At 45.8% G+C, this 24,631-nt stretch overlaps 1 protein-coding gene across 1 annotated transcript in view; it reads right to left on the reverse strand.

Annotated features, from left to right (window-relative positions):
* Positions 1 to 24,631, reverse strand: part of LOC138279442 (vomeronasal type-2 receptor 26-like) — a 344,592-nt gene that overhangs the window by 209,876 nt on the left and 110,085 nt on the right. The window contains exon 3 of the mRNA XM_069219404.1: positions 17,421 to 17,711. Coding sequence (XP_069075505.1) covers positions 17,421 to 17,711 — 291 coding nt within the window. The remainder of the gene's footprint in view (positions 1 to 17,420; positions 17,712 to 24,631) is intronic.

A 24,631-nucleotide genomic window follows, 5' to 3' on the forward strand; every position in this document is an offset into this window, starting at 1 on the left:
TACAACAGAGGAAAAGTTTGAAACAACAGAGGGGGATCTGTCCCTAACTGACTGAACCCTAGCAACTTGGCCTCTAGGAATAAAGACGCCCCTACTGTGATGGGAACCTCCATTACTACCAACATTACTGGGTGTCCTGCTAGGGGGCAGATCCTGTTCAGAACCCTCCCTACCTCCCGCAAGGAGACCCCCTGAGTCAGATTGGGAAACTTCTATTAACCTCTTATTTGATGTGCCTGCTTGTGATTCGTCATTTACAACAAGCATGTTAAATAGAAACTCTTTGGTAGGGTTCTTTCCTATCACTAAACCTCTATCTAAGCAGAGACTCCTTAGGCCCCTGTAATTCAAATTGTCATAAGTAGAATTGACCATTTTAAGAGTAGAATCTTCTACAGACATGATAGTAAAAGGTTTAGAAATAGTGAGAAGGAAGAAAAAGTTTCAGGACTTTTTAAAGAACAGAGAAAAAAACTTTTAGTTTAAGAGGAGAAAAGCAAAACTTTTTGGTTAAGTGTACATACACGGAACTGTTTTGTATATTCTTCTTCTTATGAAAAGTACACAGTGACAAAGTGTTAAAGTAGTTACAAGTACTTGTCCCACCGCTGCACAACCATTGTAGGAGGCTGGCCTGGCTTGTAGTGGGTACCAGAGGTACTTACACCTTGTGCCAGGTCCAGTTATCCCTTATTAGTGTAGAAGAGGTGTTTCTATCAGCTTAGGCTGATAGAAGGTAGCTATGGCAAAGCAGCTTAGGCTGAACTAGGAGACATGTAAAGCCCCTACTATACCACTGGTGTCATATGCACAATATCATAAGAAAACACAATACAAAGAGTTACTAAAAATAAAGGTACTTTATTTTTATGACAATATGCCAAAAATATCTCAGTGAGTACCCTCAGTATGAGGATAAGTTATATACACAAGATATATGTACACAAACCAAAATTAGGTAAGTAACAGAAAGAAAAGTAATGCAAACAGTGTAGAATTACAGTAGATTGCAATAGGAGCATATAGGTATAGGGGCAACACAAACCATATACTCCAAAAGTGGAATGCGAACCACAAATGGACCCCAAACCTATGTGAGCTTGTAGAGGGTCGCTGGGACTGTAAGAAAACTGTGTGGGTTAGAAAAATAGCCCACCCAAAGACCCCGAAAGGTAGGTGTAAAGTGCACCTGCTACCCCCAGAGAGCACAGAAGTCGTGATAGGGGGATTCTGCAGGAAAAACAAACACCAGCAATGCAACAACAGTGGATTTCCAGACCTGAGTACCTGTAAGACAAGGGGACCAAGTCCAAGAGTTGCGACAGTGTCGAGAGTGGGCAGGAGCCCAGGAAATGCCAGCTGAGGGTGCAAGGAAGCTGCCACTGGTTGGAAGAAGCTTGGAGATATGCAAGAAAGAAGAGGACTAGGAACTTCCCCTTTGGAGGATGGATGTCCCACGTCACAATGAAGCTTGCAGATGTGTTCCCATGCAGAAAGATTGCAAACAAGCCTTGCTAGCCGCAAGGGTTGTAGTAGAGGTTTTTGGGTGCTGCTGTGGCCCAGGAGGGACCAGGATGTCGCCGCTTGGAGGAGGAGACAGAGGGGGCGCCCATCAACTCAGGGAGCCCTCACAGAAGCAGGCAGCACATGCAAAAGTACCTGAACAGGCACTTGGAATTAAAGTGAACCGGAGTCCATGCAAAGTCACAAAAGGGAGTCCCACGATGCTGGAGGACAACTCAGAAGGTTCTGCACTGCAGGAAGGAGTGCTGGGGACCCAAGCTTGGTTGTGCATGAAGGAAATCCTGGAAGAGTGCACAGAGCCGGAGTAGCTGCAAATCACACAGTACCCAGCAATGCAGTCTAGCGTGGGGAGGCAAGGACTTACCGCCACCAAACTTGGACTGAAGAGTCACTGGCTTGTGGTAGTAACTTGGACAGAGTTGCTGAGTTCCAGGGACCACGCTCGTCAGGATGAGAGGGGACCCAGAGGACCAGTGCTGCAGTCTTTTGGTGCCTGCGTTAGCAGGGGGAAGATTCCGTCGACCCACGGGAGATTTCTTTGGAGCTTCTGGTGCAGGGTGAAGGCAGGCTACCCCCAGAGCATGCACCACCAGGAAACAGTCGAGAAAGACAGCAGGATGAGGCACTACAATGTTGCTGGTATTCATCTTGCTACTTTGTTGCGGTTTTGCAGGCGTCCTGGAGCAGTCAGCGGTCGATCCTTGGCAGAAGTCGAAGAGGGAAGTGCAGAGGAACTCTTGTGAGCTCTTGTATTCGTTATCTGAGGAATAGCCCAGAGGAGAGACCCTAAATACCCAGAAAAGGAGGTTTGGCTACCAAGAAAGTAGGTTTGGCTACCAAGAGAGGTAAGCACCTATCAAGAGGGGTCTCTGACGTCACCTGCTGACACTGGCCACTCAGAGCAGCCCATTGTGCCCCAACACCTCTGAATCCAAGATTGCAGAGTTCTGGGACACACTGGAGGAGCTATGGGCACCTCACCTGGGAGGTACTGGTCAGGGGAGTGTTCACTCCCCTTTCCGTTATCCAGTTTCATGCCAGAGCAGGGCTGGGGGATCCCTGAACCGGTGTAGACTGGCTTATGCAGGGATGGGCACCATCTGTGCCCATCAAAGCATTTCTAGAGGCTGGGGGAGGCTACTCCTCCCCAGCCCTTCACACCTATTTCCAAAGGGAGGGGGTGTAACACCCTCTCTCAGGGGAAATCCTTTGTTCTGCCTTCCTGGGACTGGGCTGCAGTGGAAACCGCGGAAAGGCAGTTTGGCAGTACCCGGGTTCTGTGCTAGAGACCCGGGGGATAATGGAATTGTCCCTCAATGGTATTGGTGTGACAATTCCATGATCTTAGACATGTTCGGAGTTACCATTGTGACGCTACACATCGGTAGTGACCTATGAGTAGTGCACGCGTGTAATGGTGTCCCCGCACTCTCAAAGTTTGAGGAATTTGCCCTGAACGATGTGTGGGCACCTTGGCTAGTGCCAGGGTGCCCACACACTAAGTAACTTGGCATCTAACCTTCACCAAGTGAGGGCTAGACTTATAGGTGACGTATCAGTTACTTATGTGCAGTGAAAATGGCTGTGAAATAACGTGGACGTAATTTCACTCAGGCTGCAGTGGCAGTCCTATGTAAGAATTGTCTGAGCTCCCTATGGGTGGCAAAAGAAATGCTCAGCCCATAGGGATCTGATGGAACCCCAATACGCTGGGTACCTAGGTACCATATAGAAGGGAATTATAAGGGTGTTCCAGTGTGCCAATGAGAATTGGTAAAATTAGTCACTAGCCTGCAGTGACAATTTTAAAGCAAAGAGAGAGCATAAACACTGATGTTCTGGTTAGCAGAGCCTCACTGATACAGTTAGGCACCACACAGGGAACACATACAGGGTACACTTATGAGCACTGGGGCCCTGCCTGGCAGGATCCCAGTGACACATAGGCAAAAAAAAAAACATACATACAGTGAAAATGGGGGTAACATGCCAGGCAAGATGGTACTTTCCTACAAGGCCCCTCACTCTAGCCAGGCCAATGTTGATACACACTTAGATAACCCCTTCTCACACCCTTGTAGCTTGGCAAAAGCAGTCAGGCTTATCTCAGAAGCAATGTGTAAAGTATTTGTACCAACACACATAGTAATACAGTGAAAAAACAAAGAAAGTAGACACCACATAAGTTTAGAAAAATAGGTAATACTTATCAAAATCAAACAAGACCAAAATGACAAAATCCAACATACACAAGTCAATATATACATTTTCAAAAGAATAAGAGTCTTACTCCATAGAAAACAAATGGAAACGTTGATTTTTCACAAAGTACCAGGTTAGCGTCAAAATTAAAGCCGCAGAGGCGAGAGTACATCGGAAAAGTAAAAAATACATCGATTCCTTACTCACAAGTGAGGCCATGCGTCATTTCATCTCTGGTCGGGTAGGCAATGCGTCATTTTCCTCCCTTGCAAGAGAACAACGCACCAATATCTGGACAGGGCACCTCGGATCCACTCAGATTCACGATGACTTCTACGCCCAGCGACGATGCATGAGAAATCCAGTGGCACAGTGTTAGAAAAACTTGATGTGTGGGGTTTGCGTCATTATCAGCAGCCACATGCAGGTGTTGCATCGTTTCTCCAACCATGATGCATCAATCACTCAGCTGAGATGGAGGTGGAGCGTTGATTCTTGCCGTGAACCGGGTGGCTTGTCGTTTATCAGCCGCATTGCAGATAGTGTGTTAAAAATTTCCCCGCACAGTGTTCTGTGCTTGGATTTCAGCTCTTGTTCTGCCAACTTTACTTTTCAAGGGCCCAGGGACTGGATAAGACAACACTTGGTAGGGCAGGAGTCTCAGCAGGGAGTCCACGTGCTGGCAGAGAAAGTCTTTGATGGCCCTGAGATTTCAAAACAAGAGGCAAGCTCAGTTCAAACACTTGGAGATTCTTCTCAAGCAGGAATGCCCAACAAAGTCTAGTCTTTGTTCCCTTCCACAGGCAGAAGCAGCAAATTCAGGATAGCCCAACAAAGCACAGTCACGAGCAGGGGCAGCACTTCTCCTCAGCTCTGCAGCTCTTCTCCTTGACAGAGGTTCCTCTTGTTTCCAGAAGTAATCTAAAGTCTGGGGTTTTGAGTCCACTACTTATACCCCTTTCTGCCTTTGAAGTAGGCAAACTTCAAAGGAAAGTCTCTGTTGTTTATATCTGCCTTGCCAAGGCAAGGCCTCAGACTCACTCCAGGGGGTTGGAGAATGCATTGTGTGAGGGCAGGCACAACCCATTCAGGTGTAAGTGACCACTCCTCCTTCCACTCTAGCACAGATGGCCCATCAGAATATGCAGGCTACACCCCAGCTCCCTTTGAGTCACTGTCTAGAGGAGATTCACTAACAGCCCAACTGTCAGTCTGACCGAGACAGGGATTCCACAAACAGGAAGAGTCACAAAATGGTAAGAAAATGTCTACTTTCTAAAAGAGGCATGTTCAAACTAACAATCTAAAATTCAACTTCACTAACAGATGTATTTTTAAATTGTGTGGTCAGAGACCCCAAACTCCACATTTTTATTGGCTCTCAAAGGGAAATGATTTTAAGGATATTTAAATTAAAAGGCAGCCCCCATGTTAAGCTATGAGAAAGATGAAACACAAATTTGGCAGTATTTCACTGTTAGGACTCGTAAAACACATCAGTACATGTCCCACATTTAACATACATTGCACACTGCCCATGGGGCTACCAAGGGCCTACCTTAGGGGTGCCTTGGATGTATAAAAAAGGAAGGTTTAGGCCTGGTAAGTGGGTACATTTGCCAAGTCGAATTGGCAGTTAAAAACTGCACACACAGATACTGCATTGGCATGTCTGAGCCATGTTTACAGGGCTATTCATGTGGGTGGCACAACCAATGCTGCAGGCCCACTAGTAGCATTTTAATTTACAGGCCCTGGATACTTCTAGTACACTTTATTAGGGACTTACTAGTAAATCAAATATGCCAATCATGGAAAAGCCAATTACACACACACTTTACACAGGAGCACTTGCACTTTAGCACTGGTCAGCAGTGGGAAAGTGCCCAGGGTACCAAAAACAGCAAAAACAGAGTCCAGGACACAGTCAAAACATGGGATGCAGAGGCAGATAAGACAGGGCAGACCATGTCAAGAATGAAAGGTCTAACAAGGCTATTGACTTCCTAAGGACTATCTCTGTGGGGCAGTCAGCCATCGTCAGTGCATCCAGGGACTAGCGACTCAACTCCAACAGATAAACACATTCCTGGAGGGCATTCATGGTACAATGGCTGGCCTTCAGGAATCTTTTCAGGCTCTTGCCTACACAATTATGCCAGACGGTCAACCCCCACCTTCCATCCCCCCTCCAACTGCCTCTTACCAATCTAAATCCCCCTTCCCCAACCTACTCAAAGCACACAAATAGACCCTCAGTCATCCACCTCAACAGACAAAGGTAGTGCACACAAACACAAGCACCACAAGAAACACCAGCACGCACACAGACATCACGTGCAGACAAAGCAACAGTGATGACTTCCCCTGACACCCCCACAAACCCCTGCATCACACCCATGACATCAATCATGCCTACAGACACCCCCTCAACAATCACTGATCCAGAAATCACACCCATCCTTCCCACAGACATCACACCAGCAGACCTCCAGATATCCAGCCCAATCACCACACCCACAGACACCACAACTACAGACAACCCTACATCCAGCACATCCAACATACCTGCAGTCATCACCCCAGCAGACACTCATCTACATACCATGGCAACCCCAGCACCTCCACCCACCCTAAGCACAAGACACATAAACACCCTCACTCACCGACACAACAGACACCCACCACACACAAGCATACCTACCACAAGCATGCACCCACGGCATCAAAACCTCCACATTATACAACAACTCTCTGTACCTCCAAATCCTAATCTCCTCCTAGTGACCATCCCTGTGGCCCTAAGAAATTGGTCCTGTGTGACCTTGAACTCACTGCTGTCATTCCCGACCCTCATACATACCCAGAAGATCCCCCGTTCAGCCCAGTCCCATCCCTTCCACCCCTAAGGTCTCCCATGCCCACTATGCAAGCACTCCTATCCCTACCCCCAAGAAGAAGCCTACCCCTCCAAAGAAGAAGCCCCCCTAAGCACAAGCCCAAACCTCACCCCTGAATCCAACCACCTCACCCCCATCCCCAGGAGGATAACCCTAAGGTGCCTGCCTGCCCCCTTGATGCCCCTGGAGGTCATCAGGTAGTCAGGAGTCAAGTAGGGGCACTACACTGTGCCATCATTGGACTTTTTCATGGGCTGGCCAATGGCCTTTGGACATTCATAGTTAAACAAGTTAATAAACTGTTGTTTTGGTTTGAGTATACATTTGCCCTGTAATTCCATTTTTAGCTTTCTGTTGCTTCTGAGTGACTTTGGTTGCGTGCCTGCAGTAGTATGTGTTTGAACCTGCTTCCTGCTCAATGTGGTGCTGTTTGCAGTATGTGAGTGAGTGTACAGTGCTAGTGTCCCCAAAGAGGAGGTTATGTGTTGTGTGTGTAGGTCTATATGTTTTGTGACACTGTATAGTGTTTCTTATTGTGTTGTGCAATGTCAGCATGTATGGTGTTGGACTTGTCCCCTTGATATGGCTTGTGTATGTATCTGATGTGTGTCAGCTTGAGTTTTGTATGTGCAGACATCGAATGTGTTCAGTTGTGCTAGCTGTGTTTGCAGTTGCCTGTGCATGTTTAAATGTAGGTGTGTGTCCCTTGCAGTTGGTTCCTGTTGAGGTCAGTCCCATTCAGTCTGAGTTGATTGTGCTTAGTTGACTTGCCCTTCTCCATTGTTTATTTGGGTCTGACAAGTGTTTTTTGTATGTTTTTTCTCTGTGAGCTATTTGGGGCCATTTCCTATGGACATGTTGTTTGAGGGTCCTAATGAGAGTGTTCTATGTCCCAGTGCAGTCTCCTTGCCTGGGTGCCCCAGAGGGCCCCATCCCAATTATGTAGGTGTAGTTGTGATGGTGTTCTTGGTGTATTTAACTCTCAGTGTTTTGTGCATGACATTGTGCTTCCATTGATGTGTGATGTGTGTATCCATTGCAGGGTTGTTTACTGGTGGTGTTGTTTGTGTTCCATTCAACATAGATAGATATGTGTGTTGTATGTGTAGACAGTTTCTGGCCAGTAGTGAACGTGTGTGCTTTGTATTTGTATATGTGTTTTAGGTGTGTTGTTGTTGCTATTTGACAATGTTGTATAGACTTAATTGTCCTTGTGCCTGAGATATGTGGCTCTGTGTATCTGTGAAGTGTTGAGGGGCAGTGTGAGTGTGCTGCCCAAAGAGGGCGTATATTGACTGTGCGTGTTCATGTTAATGTATGTTTGTGGGTGTGTAGATTGAGATGTGTACCTGCTCCCCATGGTGTGTTTCCCTGATATGTGAACATGCGCAACACACTGTTTTTAAGGTTTACAATCCAGGTAGGTGTGTGTGTACTTACAGTTGTTGGTGTTCAGGGCGGCGTAGATTTCGCTGTCTATCAACGATCAGCAACAGCAGCATGATGTTTGTAAGTGGCTCATGGCGGCTCCCAAGATGTAAAGCTGTCTGCAGGTCAGTGTCTCCATTTGTACTGCCCGTTTCCGCCTGCTGGGACCTGTTGGTTGGACCGCCACATCACATTGGGGGTGTGCAACCTCGTAAAGGGTCCGGCAAAAACACAGGGTCAGTGTAGGAAGGTAGTGTAGGAGGCTGGCCTGGCTTGTAGTGGGTACCAAAGGTAATTACACCTTGTGCCAGGTCCAGTTATCCCTTATTAGTAGAGAAGAGGTGTTTCTAGCAGCTTAGACTGATAGAAGGTAGCTATGGCAAAGCAGCTTAGGCTGAACTAGGAGACATGCAAAGCTCCTACTATACCACTTATATCATATGCACAATATCATAAGAAAACACAATACACAGAGTTACTAAAAATAAAGGTACTTTATTTTTTATGACAATATGCCAAAAGTATCTCAGTGAGTACCCTCAGTAAGAAGGTAAGTAATATACACAGGTTATATGTACACAAACCAAAATCAGGTAAGTAAGAGCAAGAAAAGTAATGCAAACAGTGTAGAATTACAATAGGTTGCAATAGGAGAACAGAAATAGGGGCAACACAAACCATATACTCCAAAAGTGGAATGCAAACCACGAATGGACGTCAGACCTATGTGAGCTTGTAGAGGGTCGCTGGGACTGTAAGAAAACAGTGAGGGTTAGAAAAATATCCCACCCCAGGACCCTAAAAAGTATGAGTAAAGTGCCCCTACTGCCCCCAGAGAGCACAGTAGTCGTGATAGGGGGATTCTGCAGGAAGAACAAACACCAGCAGTGCACTGACAACGGATTTCCAGACCTGAGGACCTGCAAGGCAATGGGACCAAGTCCAATAGTCGCGACAGTGTCCGGGGGGGCAGGAGCCCAGGAAACCCTGGATGAAGGTGCAAGGAAGCTGCCTCAGGTTGTAAGAAGCCTGGAGTTCTGCAAGAAAGAAGAGGACTAGGGACTTCTTCTTTGGAAGACGGATGTCCCACGTCGTGATGAAGCTTGCAGAGGTATTCCCACGCAGAAAGACCGCAAACAAGCCTTGCTAGCTGCAAGGGTCGCAGTACAGGTTTTTGGTTGCAGCTGAGGACCAGGAAGGACCTGGATGTCGCCTTTTGGAGGAGGAGACAGGGGGGACGCTCAGCAACTCAGACAGCCCTCACAGAAGCAGGCAGCACTCGCAGAAGTATCCCAACAGGCACTTAGAAGAAGAGTGAAGCAGAGTCCACGCAAAGTTACAAAAGGGGGTCCCACGATGTCGGAGGACAACTCAGAAGGTTGTGCACTGCAGGACAGAGTGCTGGGGACCCAGGCTAGGCTGTGCATGAAGGAAATCCTGGAAGAGTGCAAAGGAGCCGGAGCAGCTGCAAATCACACGGTCTGCAGCTTTGCAGTCTAGCGTGGGGAGGCAAGGACTTACCTCCACCAAACTTGGACTGAAGAGTCACTGGACTGTGTGAGTACTTGGACAGAGTTGCTGTGTTCCAGGGACCACGCTCGTCGTGCTGAGAGGAGACCCAGAGGACCGGTGATGCAGTCTTTTGGTGCCTGCGTTAGCAGGGGGAAGATTCCGTCGACCCACAGGAGATTTCTTCGGCGCTTCAGGTGCAGGGTGAAGGCAGGCTACCCCCAGAGCATGCACCACCAGGAAACAGTTGAGAAAGCCGGCAGGATTAGGCACTACAATGTTGCTGGTAGTCGTCTTGCTACTTTGTTGTGGTTTTGCAGGCATCCTGGAGCAGTCAGCGGTCGATCCTTGGTAGAAGGTGAAGAGGGATATGCTGAGGAACTCTGGTGAGCTCTTGCATTCGTCATCTCAAGAATTCCCCAAAGCAGAGACCCTAAATAGCCAGAAAAGGAGGTTTGGCTATGAAGGATGGAGGATTGGCTACCAAGAGTGGTAAGAACCTATCAGAAGGAGCCTCTGACGTCACCTGCTGGCACTGGCCACTCAGAGCAGTCCAGTGTGCCAGCAACACCTCTGTTTCCAAGATGGCAGAGGTCTGGGACACATTGGAGGAGCTCTGGGCACCACCCCTGGGAGGTACTGGTCAGGGGAGAGGTAACTCCCCTTTCCTTTGTCCAGTTTCGCGCCAGAGCAGGGCTGGGGGATCCCTGAACCGGTGTAGACTGGCTTATGCAGAGATGGGCACCATTTGTGCCCATCAAAGCATTTCCAGAGGCTGGGGGAGGCTACTCCTCCCCAGCCCTTCACACCTATTTCCAAAGGGAGAGGGTGTAACACCCTCTCTCAGAGGAAATCCTTTGTTCTGCCTTCCTGGGCCAGGGCTGCCTGGACCCCAGGGGGGCAGAAACCTGCCTGAGTGGTTGGCAGCAGCAGCAGCTGCAGTGGAGACCCCGGAAATGCAGTTTGGCAGTACCCGGGTTCTGTGCTAGAGACCCGGGGGATCATGGAATTGTCCCCCCATTACCAGACATGTTACATGGCCATGTTCGGAGTTACCATTCTGACACTATACATAGGTAGTGAGCTATGTACAGTGCAGGCGTGTAATGGTGTCCCCGCACTCACAAAGTCTGGGGAATTTGTCCTGAACGATGTGGGGGCACCTTGGCTAGTGCCAGGGTGCCCACACACTAAGTAACTTTGCACCCAACCTTCACCAGGAGGTTCTGGTTAGCCGAGCCTCAGTGAGACAGTTAGTCACTACACAGGTAACACATTCAGGCACACTTATGAGCACTGGGGCCCTGGCTGGCAGGGTCCCAGTGACACATATAACTAAAACAACATATATACAGTGAAAAATGGGGGTAACATGCCAGGCAAGATGGTACTTTCCTACAGGTGGCATCCGGGAGGGGATGGGTCCTGCGCTTTCCACCACCAGCACACACCGCCATGCAGGAAACCGCTGCACTTTGTTACGGACCGTAATATTTCAGGGGGTGTCCTGTTGGTGTGGTGGTGCTGGCGGTGGAAACTGCCTCTGTTACGAAGTTGTCTAGCCCGCCGGTGTCGGATTGCTGCCCGAAATTGGACGGAATATGGCGGTCTTCGAACAGCTTTTCGAAAGACCTCCAAAGTTGTAATGAGCACCTTTGTTAGTAAGGAACTGAATCAATTAATTCACTTTCCTTTCTGCTAAGACAGTTTCAATCACGACTGATGCACTCCCAATGTTTATTCTCTTACCACATCTACATATTTTCCAAAATGGCCAATCTTGTTACATCCCCAACTTTCTTGTACTGAAGTAGGACAGTTGTTAAAGTTGAAAGTGATAACCTTCGAATAAACTGGAATTTAGCCACATGACAAGTCTGATTTCAAGATGTGTTATAAGTACGTCCTTGACCAGACATGAACATTTTCTGAATTGCTGCTACCTGAATCATTAAATAGGAACTTTCAAGTTATTAAGCATTTTTCCATGAACTTTCAATACCTTTGGCAATATGTACAGCCTCATCTAAAGTATGATTTTTACAAGGCAATAGTCTTTCTTCTGCCTTCTTTAAATGTCATATTGAAATGTGTTGATCTCTTAATAGTTGTGAAGTAAAAATCTCAAAGTCACTATATGATGCTAAATCATTTAATGCTGTTAATTAAGAATCACTGGTTCGACTTGTACCCTTGTAAATAAAAATCACACTTATGGACAACTATATTGACCATCCCCTCAAAACAGATTTGAAGCTGCTTCAGAGCCATCTGATATTTATCAATAACTTCATCTTCGGTTGGAGAGCACTCAGGTACACGATCAAATATATTCTGCCCTGTAACACCTAAATGATAGCAAAATAGAGTTGTTTCTGTCTGCTCTAAACTTAAGTCAATCTATAGCTCCTAAATATGCATTCAATGAACAAAATCAAAATCTCTGCATAAAAGCTGGTTCTCTATGATCTTTAAGCAAAGTTGCTTGCTATTGTATTTACAAAGTGCATGCTAAACATAAACTAAAAGCAAAACAGTGCACTTGAAATGTTCATTAAAAATAGCAAGGGACTATGGCAACATATAAAAAAGTGGTTCAACATCAAAGACATTAGAAGTGTGCTCATCGCTGAAAATGCTAAAGATATGTTTGAAGGAGAAGAAGGAGGGAGCAGTCCTGCATCAGGGTTCTCCTCTATATATATATATATATGATGTTCATCCAAAGTGTGCCAATTCCAATGACGCACATAGAAGATGGGATCAATATTGATGTACTAAGTACTCACTGCAAAAGAACCTGCACCAGCACAAGCTGGACCTGAAATATCAGTGATTTTACTGTGGCAAAGGACAATGCTGAACATTTTGTATGTACCAAACCCACACTGTGATTCTGTAACATGGTCCTGAATCGCGATTTGGTTTTAAGAATAAACACAGGAGTGGGATTTGGGGCCTGATTACTACCTTGGCGGATGGATTACTCCATCGCAAATGCGACGGATATCCCGTCCGCTGTATTGTAGTTCAATAGAATACAATGGAATGTGAAGTACGGCGGGTGGGATATCCATGACTGAGTAATTCCCTCCGCCAAGCTTGTAATCAGGCCCTCGGGAAGAACATTTAAAGATCATCCCTTCCGGATTCTTTAGCTCAGCGGTTCCCAACCTTTTGACTTCTGTGGACCCCCATTTTATCATTACTGGAGCACGGGCACCCCCACTAAATCATTATTTGAATCTGGTGACCCCCCTCAGAGTCATTACTGAAAGCTGGGGACCTAATCTGTTAATATTATTTACTTTTCTACGCGGACCCCCTTAGGAGGCTTTGCAGACCCCCGGGGGCCCCCGGACACAGAATGGGAACCCCTGATTTAGCTTATGTGTGAATGTTCTGCAACTGAAATCCGTTGGCAAAACATTAATATTTTACCAGCGATTCAAAAGTTGTTGGGGTGCATTCTCAAACAGGAAGGAGAAACCCATGAACATCTTCTTCTCCGAATGTCAACACAAACATTTTGTCCCACAGGCACTGGTCCCTGGGATCACAGCTTGCTTGTAAGAAATGTACATAAAAGAATTCATTTTTTTTTTAAATGCATCTTTTTTCATATTAGAAAACCAGCTGCATTTGAAAAAAAGATTGCTTTATTTATAAGTAATCCTAGACATTGTGGTCTGCTGACTCCAGGAGGACACCATGCTAGTGATTCTGACCAATCGCAGCGGGTCACAATATATGACTTACCTCATGCATATTAATGAGGTAGGTTGAATCCTGACCCACCATGAATTGTATTAATACATAGGATGGGTCACAAAATACCAAAACAATTTGGTAGAAGACACTGTGCAAATCGAACCTGTTTCTACCAAATTCATTAGAGTAGATTCCAACTAAGAAATCACACATTGCAAATCAGTGTTTGATGAGGTTTACGAATTCGGACACCCCTGCCAAGTACCAAGCATCAGGGGTGAGACTCACACATTTTAATGCTCGTGTCGGCATCACCATGCTAAAATGCATTAGCCAGGGATATGAGAGCTCCTGGTGCCAATGAGGCGCTGCAGTATTCCTGTAAACAATGCGCACCGGATTGCACCAAAACATCTTTCTAAGTCGGGGGGGAGAGCAACACTTGCTGGTACTAAGTGAATAGACAAGGTGGCCATGTGGTTTGTATGGCACAGGCCTGCAGGTGGTCACGTGTGGTTTGTATGGCACAGGCCTGCAGGCCGTCACATGTGGTTTGTATGGCACAGGTGGTCACATGTGGTTTGTATGGCACAGGCCTGCAGGTGGTCACATGTGGTTTGTATGGCACAGGCCTGCAGGTGGTCACGTGTGGTTTGTATGGCACAGGCCTGCAGGTGGTCACATGTGGTTTGTATGGCACAGGTGGTCACATGTGGTTTGTATGGCACAGGCCTGCAGATGGTCACATGTGGTTAGTATGGCACAGGCCTGCAGGTGGTCACATGTGGTTTGTATGGCACAGGCCTGCAGGTGGTCACATGTGGTTTGTATGGCACAGGCCTGCAGGTGGTCACATGTGGTTTGTATGGCACAGGCCTGCAGGTGGTCGCATGTGGTTTGTATGGCACAGGTGGTCACATGTGGTTTGTATGCCACAGGCCTGCAGGTGGTCACATGTGGTTTGCAGGCGGTCATATGTGGTTTGTATGGCACAGGCCAGCAGGTGGTCACATGTGGTTTGCAGGCGGTCACATGTGGTTTGTATGGCACAGGCCTGCAGGCGGTCACATGTGGTTTGTATGGCACAGGGCTGCAGGTGGTCACATGTGGTTTGCAGGCGGTCACATGTGGTTTGTATGGCACAGGCCTGCAGGTGGTCCATGTGGTTTGTATGGCACAGGCCTGCAGGTGGTCACATGTGGTTTGCAGGCGGTCACATGTGTTTTGTATGGCACAGGCCTGCAGGTGGTCACATCTGGTTTGCAGGTGGTGGCCTGCAGGTAGTCACATGTGGTTTGCAGGTGGTCACATGTGGTTTGTATGGCACAGGCCTGCAGGTGGTCACATGTGGTTTGCAGGTGGTCACATGTGGTTTGTATGGCACAGGCCTGCAGGTGGTCACATGTGGTTTGCAGGCGGTCACATGTGGTTTGTATGGCACAGGCCTGCAGGTGGTCACATGTGGTTTGTATGGCACAGGCCTGCAGGTGGTCACATGTGGTTTGCAGGTGGTCACATGTGGTTTGTATGGCACAGGCCACTCTCTGAGGGTACGGAGGGTAGTGTGAGGTGCCGGAATGGTCCCTTTAAAGATGTGACCACCAGTGGAACTGCTGCATATAATACCCCTGCACACACTTTACACTGATAGAGAAGTACTCAGAGGGAGACGCTCTCTTCACTTAGTCTCAACATTTTGAAGCACAAACTTCTGTTTCAATCCCATCCACTGTGATACATAAAAGAATTAGAAGAACATTAATATGATAGTTTATTACCTGTTTTTCTTAATATACTGAATTCTATTTCATCATTAGGAATGCTGCAGAGGGTTAAATGACTCAGCGCCTGCTGGCTTTCAATTAACCTTTTTGGTCAATCAATCAGGATTTACAAAGAGCGGCAAATCAATGGTGAGGATCTCTAATATCTAATGTGTAGCGCTTAGAGGAGGAGACCTACTACAGAGCAACAATTGGCCTGGATGGGGGCGGGCTCACACCGTGCATCATTACACCCCTTGTGAGTCTATATGTATTATACACTACTCCATCACACCTCCAACGGTGGAAAACTGGAGGGATCTAGCTTGACCCACCACTGGGGGAGTGAATCTACATATATTCAGATATTAGAATTTACCAGCTCGCTGTCACCTTGAGTTAGATTGATGGACTCTTTTACGTTAGAAACCTGCAATCTCTGCTGGGGTGAATGTGTGTGCAATCAGAGAGAAGCAGAATTCCAACCTGGTTGGTGGAGTGGGAAATGAGATTTGTGTATTTATAGTGCTATGAGATACCAGCTTGACACTGAAAGCACTATGAACATGCAACTCATTATTTTAAAATAGGGCAGTAGGTTAGGTTAGGATTTTCCAGCAGTTTCAAGATTGTTTTAGACCTCATTACCTAAAGGGTGTAATATCTCATACTTATCTTTTTCTATACACTTCATTGCTTGGTTTTACTCATGAGAAAGTATCACTCTAGGGGCCAGATGTAGAAAGCATTTGTCTCACAAGGAAAAATGATTTTTTCCAATGTACAGAAAGCAAAATGTGACACACTAACTTGTTACCGATTCGCACTTGCTTTTGCAATTCGATATTAGGAAGGAAGTATTTCGGGTGTCCCTTCCTAAGGATGAATTGCATTGGTATGTGTGAATGTTTTGCAAATTAAATGAGGTTGCAAAATATTCAAATTTTACCGACTTCTTAAAGAAGATGGTAATCCATTCACAATTGGAAAGGGGTCCCACGGAACCCCTTTAAGAATGTGGGTATAAACATTTTTAAGAGCAGACAGGACCACTGCCTGCTCTTAAAAAATGAAAAGATATCTTTTCTGTTTTCTTCATGAAATGCATCTTGTTTTCATTTAAGGAAAATGGGCTGCATTTTAAAAAAATGCTTTATTGAAAAAGCAATTACACACATGGTGGGCTGCTGATCTCAGCAAGCCACCATCCCTGTGATTCTTGCTATTCACAATAGGTTGCAAAGTTAGACTTACCTCATGAATATTAATGAGGTAGGTCTATTTGCAACCCACTGGGACTTGCACAATGTGTCAAAGACACTTTGGTACATGAATATTTGTGATTTCCTAATTGCGAATCACAAAATGTTGCAATTAGGAAAATGCAAAGCCGAATCTATGGACATCTCGCCCTTTGTGTGACACATTCAGCAGTTGAATGTCACTTATAAGTGCCTTGAAACCATGCAAATGACACACGTAAGCTATCTGAAAACGTGGCAGCTATGCTTCAGTAAATTCACTAATCTGCTGCTCAAAAAGCACACACTGCTATTGTGACCACTAGCATAGCGAGAGCTATTTTGTGTGCAGATGTGCTCCTCTTGAGAGGGCAAGATGCCGCCACTCACAGTGAGGTTAACCAATGGGTAAACTGGGCTGGACCACGACCCCATGCTGTAGTGGTCAGAATACAAATGTGAAAGACACAACAACGTACCAATAGATGAAGAGAACTATTTGTATATCACATGTGTAATTGTAATATATTCAAAAGGTCTTGGCTAACGTGAGACTAAAAGGGTAGGAGTCGCATCTCTGTCTCCATTTTGCACGTGATGCACTTTACCTGCCACGGCTTTTGTTCCTTCATTGAGCTCCAAGCAGCACCTCCTGATCCTGGTCTGGGATCAGATGAGTACATGTTATGTAACGCGTGTGTCAATAAGTAGGCAGCAGTATGAACTGAATATATCTGACTATAGTTGATGTTCTGATATCCTTGCAACATTTCAAATGTCTCTTTTCCTGAACAATAATCATCAGATGGATCATCTGTCTCATTGATATTTTTTTTATCCATTAGAAGACACCGAAAATTCATCTCCCATAGATTTTCCAGGGCTGTATCATTTGGAAACTTTGATGGGGTAACATCATGGAGAAAATCTTTAAATCCCTTAATTTCTTCTTTTTGGATACAAAATGCCAGACTTCCATGAAATAAATTTATAATAAATTTATATTGGAAAAAATTAGATATAGCCAATGACAAAATCCAAGTTTTAGGGGGCAGTGTTTTCCATTCAGCGTGGGAGAAATAATGAATAGCGTTTAGTGAACTGCAGTAGAGAATGATGACCTGCGCCGTTGATGCCCTCACAGTCTCTGTGACTCTATCCAGGTTCAGGGGGTCAGCGCTAGAGAGGTAAGGGGGAATCATATGGAAAAAGTCGATGCAGCCTCCGACCTGGCCAATCACCTCTCTAAGTTCTCGCAGCGCTAGCTCCCCGCTGTCATCATCCGTTGTCAGGATCCCCACCCAGGTCCACCCGAAATGTCTCAACAGCTGAGCAACTCCAATGAAGAAGGAGAGCTCGCTTGGGACGGTCCGGTAAAAAGATGGAAATCTCAATCTGTCACTGAGTACAGGGTCCTGAGCTCCATAACTGATCTGCAAAGAAGAAAGAAATGAGGCAAGAACAGTGAGATGAAATCTGGCAACACTGAGAAAGAAAGGTGTAGTTGTCAAAAAAGAAAATCTGAATAAACAGGGCTGAAACCATGAATATAATATCATGGTGTGTTGGATACATTAGGGCCTTATTTAGGCCCAAATTAATAATGATAACGTACACTTGTAAGTAACTTGACACCTCTGAGTAAGCTTACAATTTTTTTAGTATTCACAAACTCCAAGTGCAAGTAACTTGTAAAAACAAACAGTAGTGAGTCCACCACAGTACATGGCCAAGAACTGGTCGTACAACACCCTCCACCAGCAAATAATGGAGGGAGGGACTTAAAATAAAACCCCGTAGGAAATAATGTTGAATGAAATTAAATTATATAAAATAGTTAAAAATATAAATAAACATCCATTATTGTAGTAAATGTAGTTATAAATATTGAACATATTTATTAGTAGTATATAAAATATTTCAATAATGTATTCAATAATGTAACATTACATTTTATTAATGATAGTTAAATATTTTCCATTAACTTTACAGCACTCATAATAATGATTAATATTCATCACAATATTTTTAAGGTGAAATGTTTTTCATTTAAAAGTCAGAAAATAATTTTATTTCAACGTCATACTCTAATAAACTACGGAAATATATTGAATTATCTTTCTGAAATTCACAGTAAAAAAGAGACCCACCAAAAGAAAAATAAATATTTTAATGTTCATTTATCATTTAAATTAGTGTATTAAAATATGTAATAATTAAATATTAAATATGTACGCCTTTTATATTTTTTTAACATTCATTTATATGGATTTATATTTTAACTATTTAAAATACTTTAATTTACCATTGTTACCTTAGGGGTATTCTTTTAGGGTCCTACCTCCATTGTTTTCTACGGGAGAGTGTTGGAATGCCAGTGGTTGTGGATGGACACGTGCAGAGCTTAACATATTACTTGTTTTTGAATTGAGTCTGCTTGACCATGAGCTTGTGCTTAAGCTCTCGCTTGCAAGACTTCTGTGTTCATTAATGGCCTTGGAACCCACCCTTTGCTTGCATTCGTTGGCATGATTGTCACTCTTCATTACTGTATTCTAATGGAGCAGCGCTTGCCATGAGTCACTTTTGTTTCTTTCTGTGGTGTTTGGATCAAGCAAAGATCAATTTAGTTTGATTAGTGTCCCTGCACTGTCCATCCACTGCTCACACTGTGATTCTGCTACTATGGGCCTGGTTTAGAGTTTGACGGAGGGGTTACTCCATCATAAACGTGACGGATATCCTGTTTACTGCATTCAAAATGTCATAACCTGTAATGGAATTGTAATACAGTGGACGGGATATCCGTTACATTTGTGATGGAGTAACCCGTCCACCAAATTCTAAATCAGGCCCTATTTATTTAATCCCTCCCTGTGTGTTACACTTTAATCTCTCCCTGTCCGTTACTCTTTAATCCCTCCTTGCTGTTCCGGTCCATTTTGCTTTTACCCATATGTAGGAGGCTGGACTGGCTTGTAGTGAGTACCAAGGGGTACTTGCACCTTGCACCAGGCCCAGTTATCCCTTATTAGTGTATAGGGTGTCTAGCAGCTTAGGCTGATAGATAATGGTAGCTTAGCAGAGCAGCTTAGGCTGAACTAGGAGACATGTGAAGCTACTACAGTGTCATGTGCACAATATCATAAGAAAACACAATACACAGTTATACTAAAAATAAAGGTACTTTATTTTTATGACAATATGCCAAAGTATCTTAGAGTGTACCCTCAGTGAGAGGATAGGAAATATACACAAGATATATATACACAATAGCAAAAATATGCAGTATAGTCTTAGAAAACAGTGCAAACAATGTATAGTTACAATAGGATGCAATGGGGAAACATAGGGATAGGGGCAACACAAACCATATACTCCAAAAGTGGAATGCGAACCACGAATGGACCCCAAACCTATGTGACCTTGTAGAGGGTCGCTGGGACTATTAGAAAATAGTGAGAGTTAGAAAAATAACCCTCCCCAAGACCCTGAAAAGTGAGTGCAAAGTGCACTAAAGTTCCCCTAAGGACAAAGAAGTCGTGTTAGAGGAATAATGCAGGAAAGACACAAACCAGCAATGCAACAACTGTGGATTTCCAATCTAGGGTACCTGTGGAACAAGGGGACCAAGTCCAAAAGTCACAAGCAAGTCGGAGATGGGCAGATGCCCAGGAAATGCCAGCTGCGGGTGCAAAGAAGCTTCTACTGGACAGAAGAAGATGAGGTTTCTGCAGGAACGAAAAAGGCTAGAGACTTCCCCTTTGGTGGACGGATCCCACTCGCCGTGGAGAGTTGTGCAGAAGTATTTTCCCGCCGAAAGAACGCCAACAAGCCTTGCTAGCTGCAAATCATGCAGTTAACGTTTTTGGACGCTGCTGAGGCCCAGGAGGGAGCAGGAGGTCGCAAATTGGACCTGAAGAGAGAGGGGACGTCGAGCAAGACAAAGAGCTCTCACTGAAGCAGGTAGCACCCAGAAAAGTGCCAGAAACAGGCACTACGAGGATGCGTGAAACGGTGCTTGCCAAAGTTGCACAAAGGAGTCCCACGTCGGCGGCGACCAACTTAGAAAGCCGTGCAATGCAGGTTAGAGTGCCGTGGACCCAGGCTTGGCTGTGCACAAAGGATTTCCGCCGGAAGTGCACAGGGGCCGGAGTAGCTGCAAAGTTGCGGTTCCCAGCAATGCAGCCCAGCGAGGTGAGGCAAGGACTTACCTCCACCAAACTTGGACTGAAGAGTCACTGGACTGTGGGGGTCACTTGGAGAGAGTCACTGGATTCGAGGGACCTCGCTCGTCGTGCTGAGAGGAGACCCAAGGGACCGGTAATGCAGCTTTTTGGTGCCTGCGGTTGCAGGGGGAAGATTCCGTCGACCCACGGGAGATTTCTTCGGAGCTTCTGGTGCAGAGAGGAGGCAGGCTACCCCCACAGCATGCACAAGCAGGAAAACAGTCGAGAAGGCGGCAGGATCAGCGTTACAGAGTTGCAGTAGTCGTCTTTGCTACTATGTTGCAGGTTTGCAGGCTTCCAGCGCGGTCAGCAGTCGATTCCTTATCAGAAGGTGAAGAGAGAGATGCAGAGGAACTCGGATGAGCTCTTGCATTCGTTATCTAAAGTTTCCCCAGAGACAGAGACCCTAAATAGCCAGAAAAGAGGGTTTGGCTACCTAGGAGAGAGGATAGGCTAGCAACACCTGAAGGAGCCTATCACAAGGAGTCTCTGACGTCACCTGGTGGCACTGGCCACTCAGAGCAGTCCAGTGTGCCAACAGCACCTCTGTTTCCAAGATGGCAGAGGTCTGGAGCACACTGGAGGAGCTCTGGACACCTCCCAGGTGAGGTGCAGGTCAGGGGAGTGGTCACTCCCCTTTCCTTTGTCAAGTTTCGCGCCAGAGCAGGGCTAAGGGGTCCCCTGAACCGGTGTAGACTGGCTTATGCAGAATTGGGCACATCTGTGCCCAACAAAGCATTTCCAGAGGCTGGGGGAGGCTACTCCTCCCCTGCCTTCACACCATTTTCCAAAGGGAGAGGGTGTCACACCCTCTCTCAGAGGAAGTTCTTTGTTCTGCCATCCTGGGCCAGGCCTGGCTGGACCCCAGGAGGGCAGATTCCTGTCTGAGGGGTTGGCAGCAGCAGCAGCTGCAGTGAAACCCCAGGAAGGGCAGTTTGGCAGTACCAGGGTCTGTGCTACAGACCACTGGGATCATGGGATTGTGCCAACTATGCCAGGATGGCATAGAGGGGGCAATTCCATGATCATAGACATGTTACATGGCCATATTCGGAGTTACCATTGTGAAGCTACATATAGGTAGTGACCTATATGTAGTGCACGCGTGTAATGGTGTCCCCACACTCACAAAGTTCAGGGAATTGGCTCTGAACAATGTGGGGGCACCTTGGCTAGTGCCAGGGTGCCCTCACACTAAGTAACTTTGCACCTAACCTTTACCAGGTAAAGGTTAGACATATAGGTGACTTATAAGTTACTTAAGTGCAGTGTAAAATGGCTGTGAAATAACGTGGACATTATTTCACTCAGGCTGCAGTGGCAGGCCTGTGTAAGAATTGTCAGAGCTCCCTATGGGTGGCAAAAGAAATGCTGCAGCCCATAGGGATCTCCTGGAACCCCAATACCCTGGGTACCTCAGTACCATATACTAGGGAATTATAAGGGTGTTCCAGTAAGCCAATGTAAATTGGTAAAATTGGTCACTAGCCTGTTAGTGACAATTTTGAAAGAAATGAGAGAGCATAACCACTGAGGTTCTGGTTAGCAGAGCCTCAGTGAGACAGTTAGGCACCACACAGGGAACACATACATATAGGCCACAAACTTATGAGCACTGGGGTCCTGACTAGCAGGGTCCCAGTGACACATAACAAACATACTGAAAACATAGGGTTTTCACTATGAGCACTGGGCCCTGGCTAGCAGGATCCCAGTGAGATAGTGAAAACACCCTGACATACACTCACAAACAGGCCAAATGTGGGGGTAACAAGGCTAGAAAGAGGCTACTTTCTCACACAACCCCCCCCCCAAACGAAGGACAATAAGGCTAACCTTGGCCAGTTGAGACTTTATTGTCTAAGTGGTGATAAGTAGAGAGTAGCTCTGCAATAGACTGGTTACTCCCTTTATCATCCACTATATGGTTACTTCCCTGTGGGGATGTAAACCACCCTGTTTGAAGTTTTTTAGCTAAGCAACAATGTGAAGATGTATTTTCAGACTTTCTATCAGTAAGTTGTAGTTTAGAGCAGTGGGAATTGTCCACTGAACCTATTTGTAGTGATGGAAATGTCAGACAGGGATGCTGTCTCAGAAAAGCCATAGCTGGGCAAAAACCTTGTCCTTATGGCTGGAAGAGAGAACAGGGATGCTGTTTCTCTTGGGTTGGAGCAGGACAGGGATGCTGTCCTATGAGCTCCACACTAGGGCAGGGATGCTGTCCTAAGTGTTGTGAGGCAGTGCAGGGTTTCTGCACTAAAGTTTCTCTGGGAGGGTTGGAGGGATGCTCCATGTTAACTAAAATGGTCTTTTTGTCACCAATGTTAGTTATCCCACAGAGAGGTACTTCCACCTCAGGGAGTACAGATTTGCCAGCTGATGCTTCCCTTGGAACAGGTGCCACCCCAGGAGAGGTTTCTCCCACCACAGGAATGGTATCCTGAGTGGCAGGGTGGTTAGGGGATACTGTGATACCCTTTTTACCTGTTGATGGAGAGGGATCCTGAGTTTTCAAGCCTTCTCTCCTTTGCTTTTTCATTTCAGTAGTAATGAGAGGGAACAATTCCTCTGGGATGCCCAGCATGGCTGCATGGGCATAAAACTCTACATCAGCCCAACCTGAGGCCTCTAGGTCATTACCTAAGAGACAGTCTACAGGTAAGCTAGGTGATACCAACACCTGCTTAGGGCCAGTAACTCCACCCCAACTAAACTGAATTATAACTAAGGGAAGAAACTTAGTGGAGTTATGGACATCAATAATCTTATACTGTTGTCCTATGATGTGTTGTTCAGGAGGCACTAGGTTTTCAGTCACCAAAGTGATACTGGCACCTGTGTCCCTGTAGGCCAAGGCCTCAACACCATTTATTGAAACTGTCTGCCTGTACTTATCCATTGTAAGGGGACAAGCAGCCAGTGTGGCAAGGCCAATGCCACTAGGTGTGACAGAAACTGTCTTGGGACTGACTACCCCAGTTTCTATGATGGACCCATAAGTGAACCCAACTACACCCTTTGCTTGACTGTTGCCAGCAGTCCCACCACTAGTACCACTATTGCTAGGGGCACTAGAGCTTGATGTATTAGTGGTGGTAGGCTCAGGGGGTTTACCTGGACAGGACTTATCCCCTGGCCTATGGCCTCTGTTTTTACACACAAAGCACCAAGGCTTTTTAATGTGTGCAGGTTGAGAAGAAGAGGAAGAATTTGTTTTATCCCCACCCTCTGAAGAGTGTTTAAGATTTGAAGTGGGATCTTTGGTTTTACCCTTATCCCCATGCTTATCTTGAGATTTTTCACCATCTTTCTTCTTATTGCCATCTTTGTCATCCCCTGTATGCACTTTTCTGTTCACCCTTGTTCTGACCCATTTGTCTGCCTTCTTTCCCAATTCTTGGGGAGAGGTCAGATCAGAGTCTACCAGGTACTGGTGCAACAAATCAGACACACAATTATTAAGTATATGCTCTCTCAGGATTGTGTTATACAGGCTTTCATAATCAGTAACTTTACTGCCATGTAACCACCCCTCCAAGGCCTTCACTGAATGGTCAATGAAATCAACCCAGTCTTGTGAAGACTCCTTTTTGGTCTCTCTGAACTTTATCCTGTACTGTTCAGTGGTTAAGCCATAACCATCCAGGAGTGCATTCTTAAGAACTTGGAAATTATTAGCATCATTTTCTTTCACAGTAAGGAGCCTATCCCTACCTTTTCCACTAAATGATAGCCATAGGATAGCAGCCCACTGCCTTTGAGGGACATCCTGTACAACACAGGCCCTCTCAAGTGCAGCAAACCACTTGTTAATGTCATCCCCCTCCTTATAAGGGGGAACTATCTTGTGCAGATTCCTGGAATCATGCTCTTTTGCAGGATGACTATGGGGAATACTGCTGCTGCCACCATGGGTATCTAAACCCAACTTCTGTCTTTCCTTCTCTAATTCAAAAGACTCTCTATCCAAATCCAGCTGTTGCTTTTAAAGCTTCAGTCTGGTTTGTTCCACCCTCAACTTATTGAGTTCCCTCTCTAACATTCTGTCATCAGTTTTGGTGGGAGGGACATTCCTAGAAACAGAGGTATGATGGGAATGAACAGAAGGAGACCTGTCCCTT

Source organism: Pleurodeles waltl, chromosome 2_2 (genome assembly GCF_031143425.1).
Source record: "Pleurodeles waltl isolate 20211129_DDA chromosome 2_2, aPleWal1.hap1.20221129, whole genome shotgun sequence".
NCBI lineage: Eukaryota > Metazoa > Chordata > Amphibia > Caudata > Salamandridae > Pleurodeles > Pleurodeles waltl.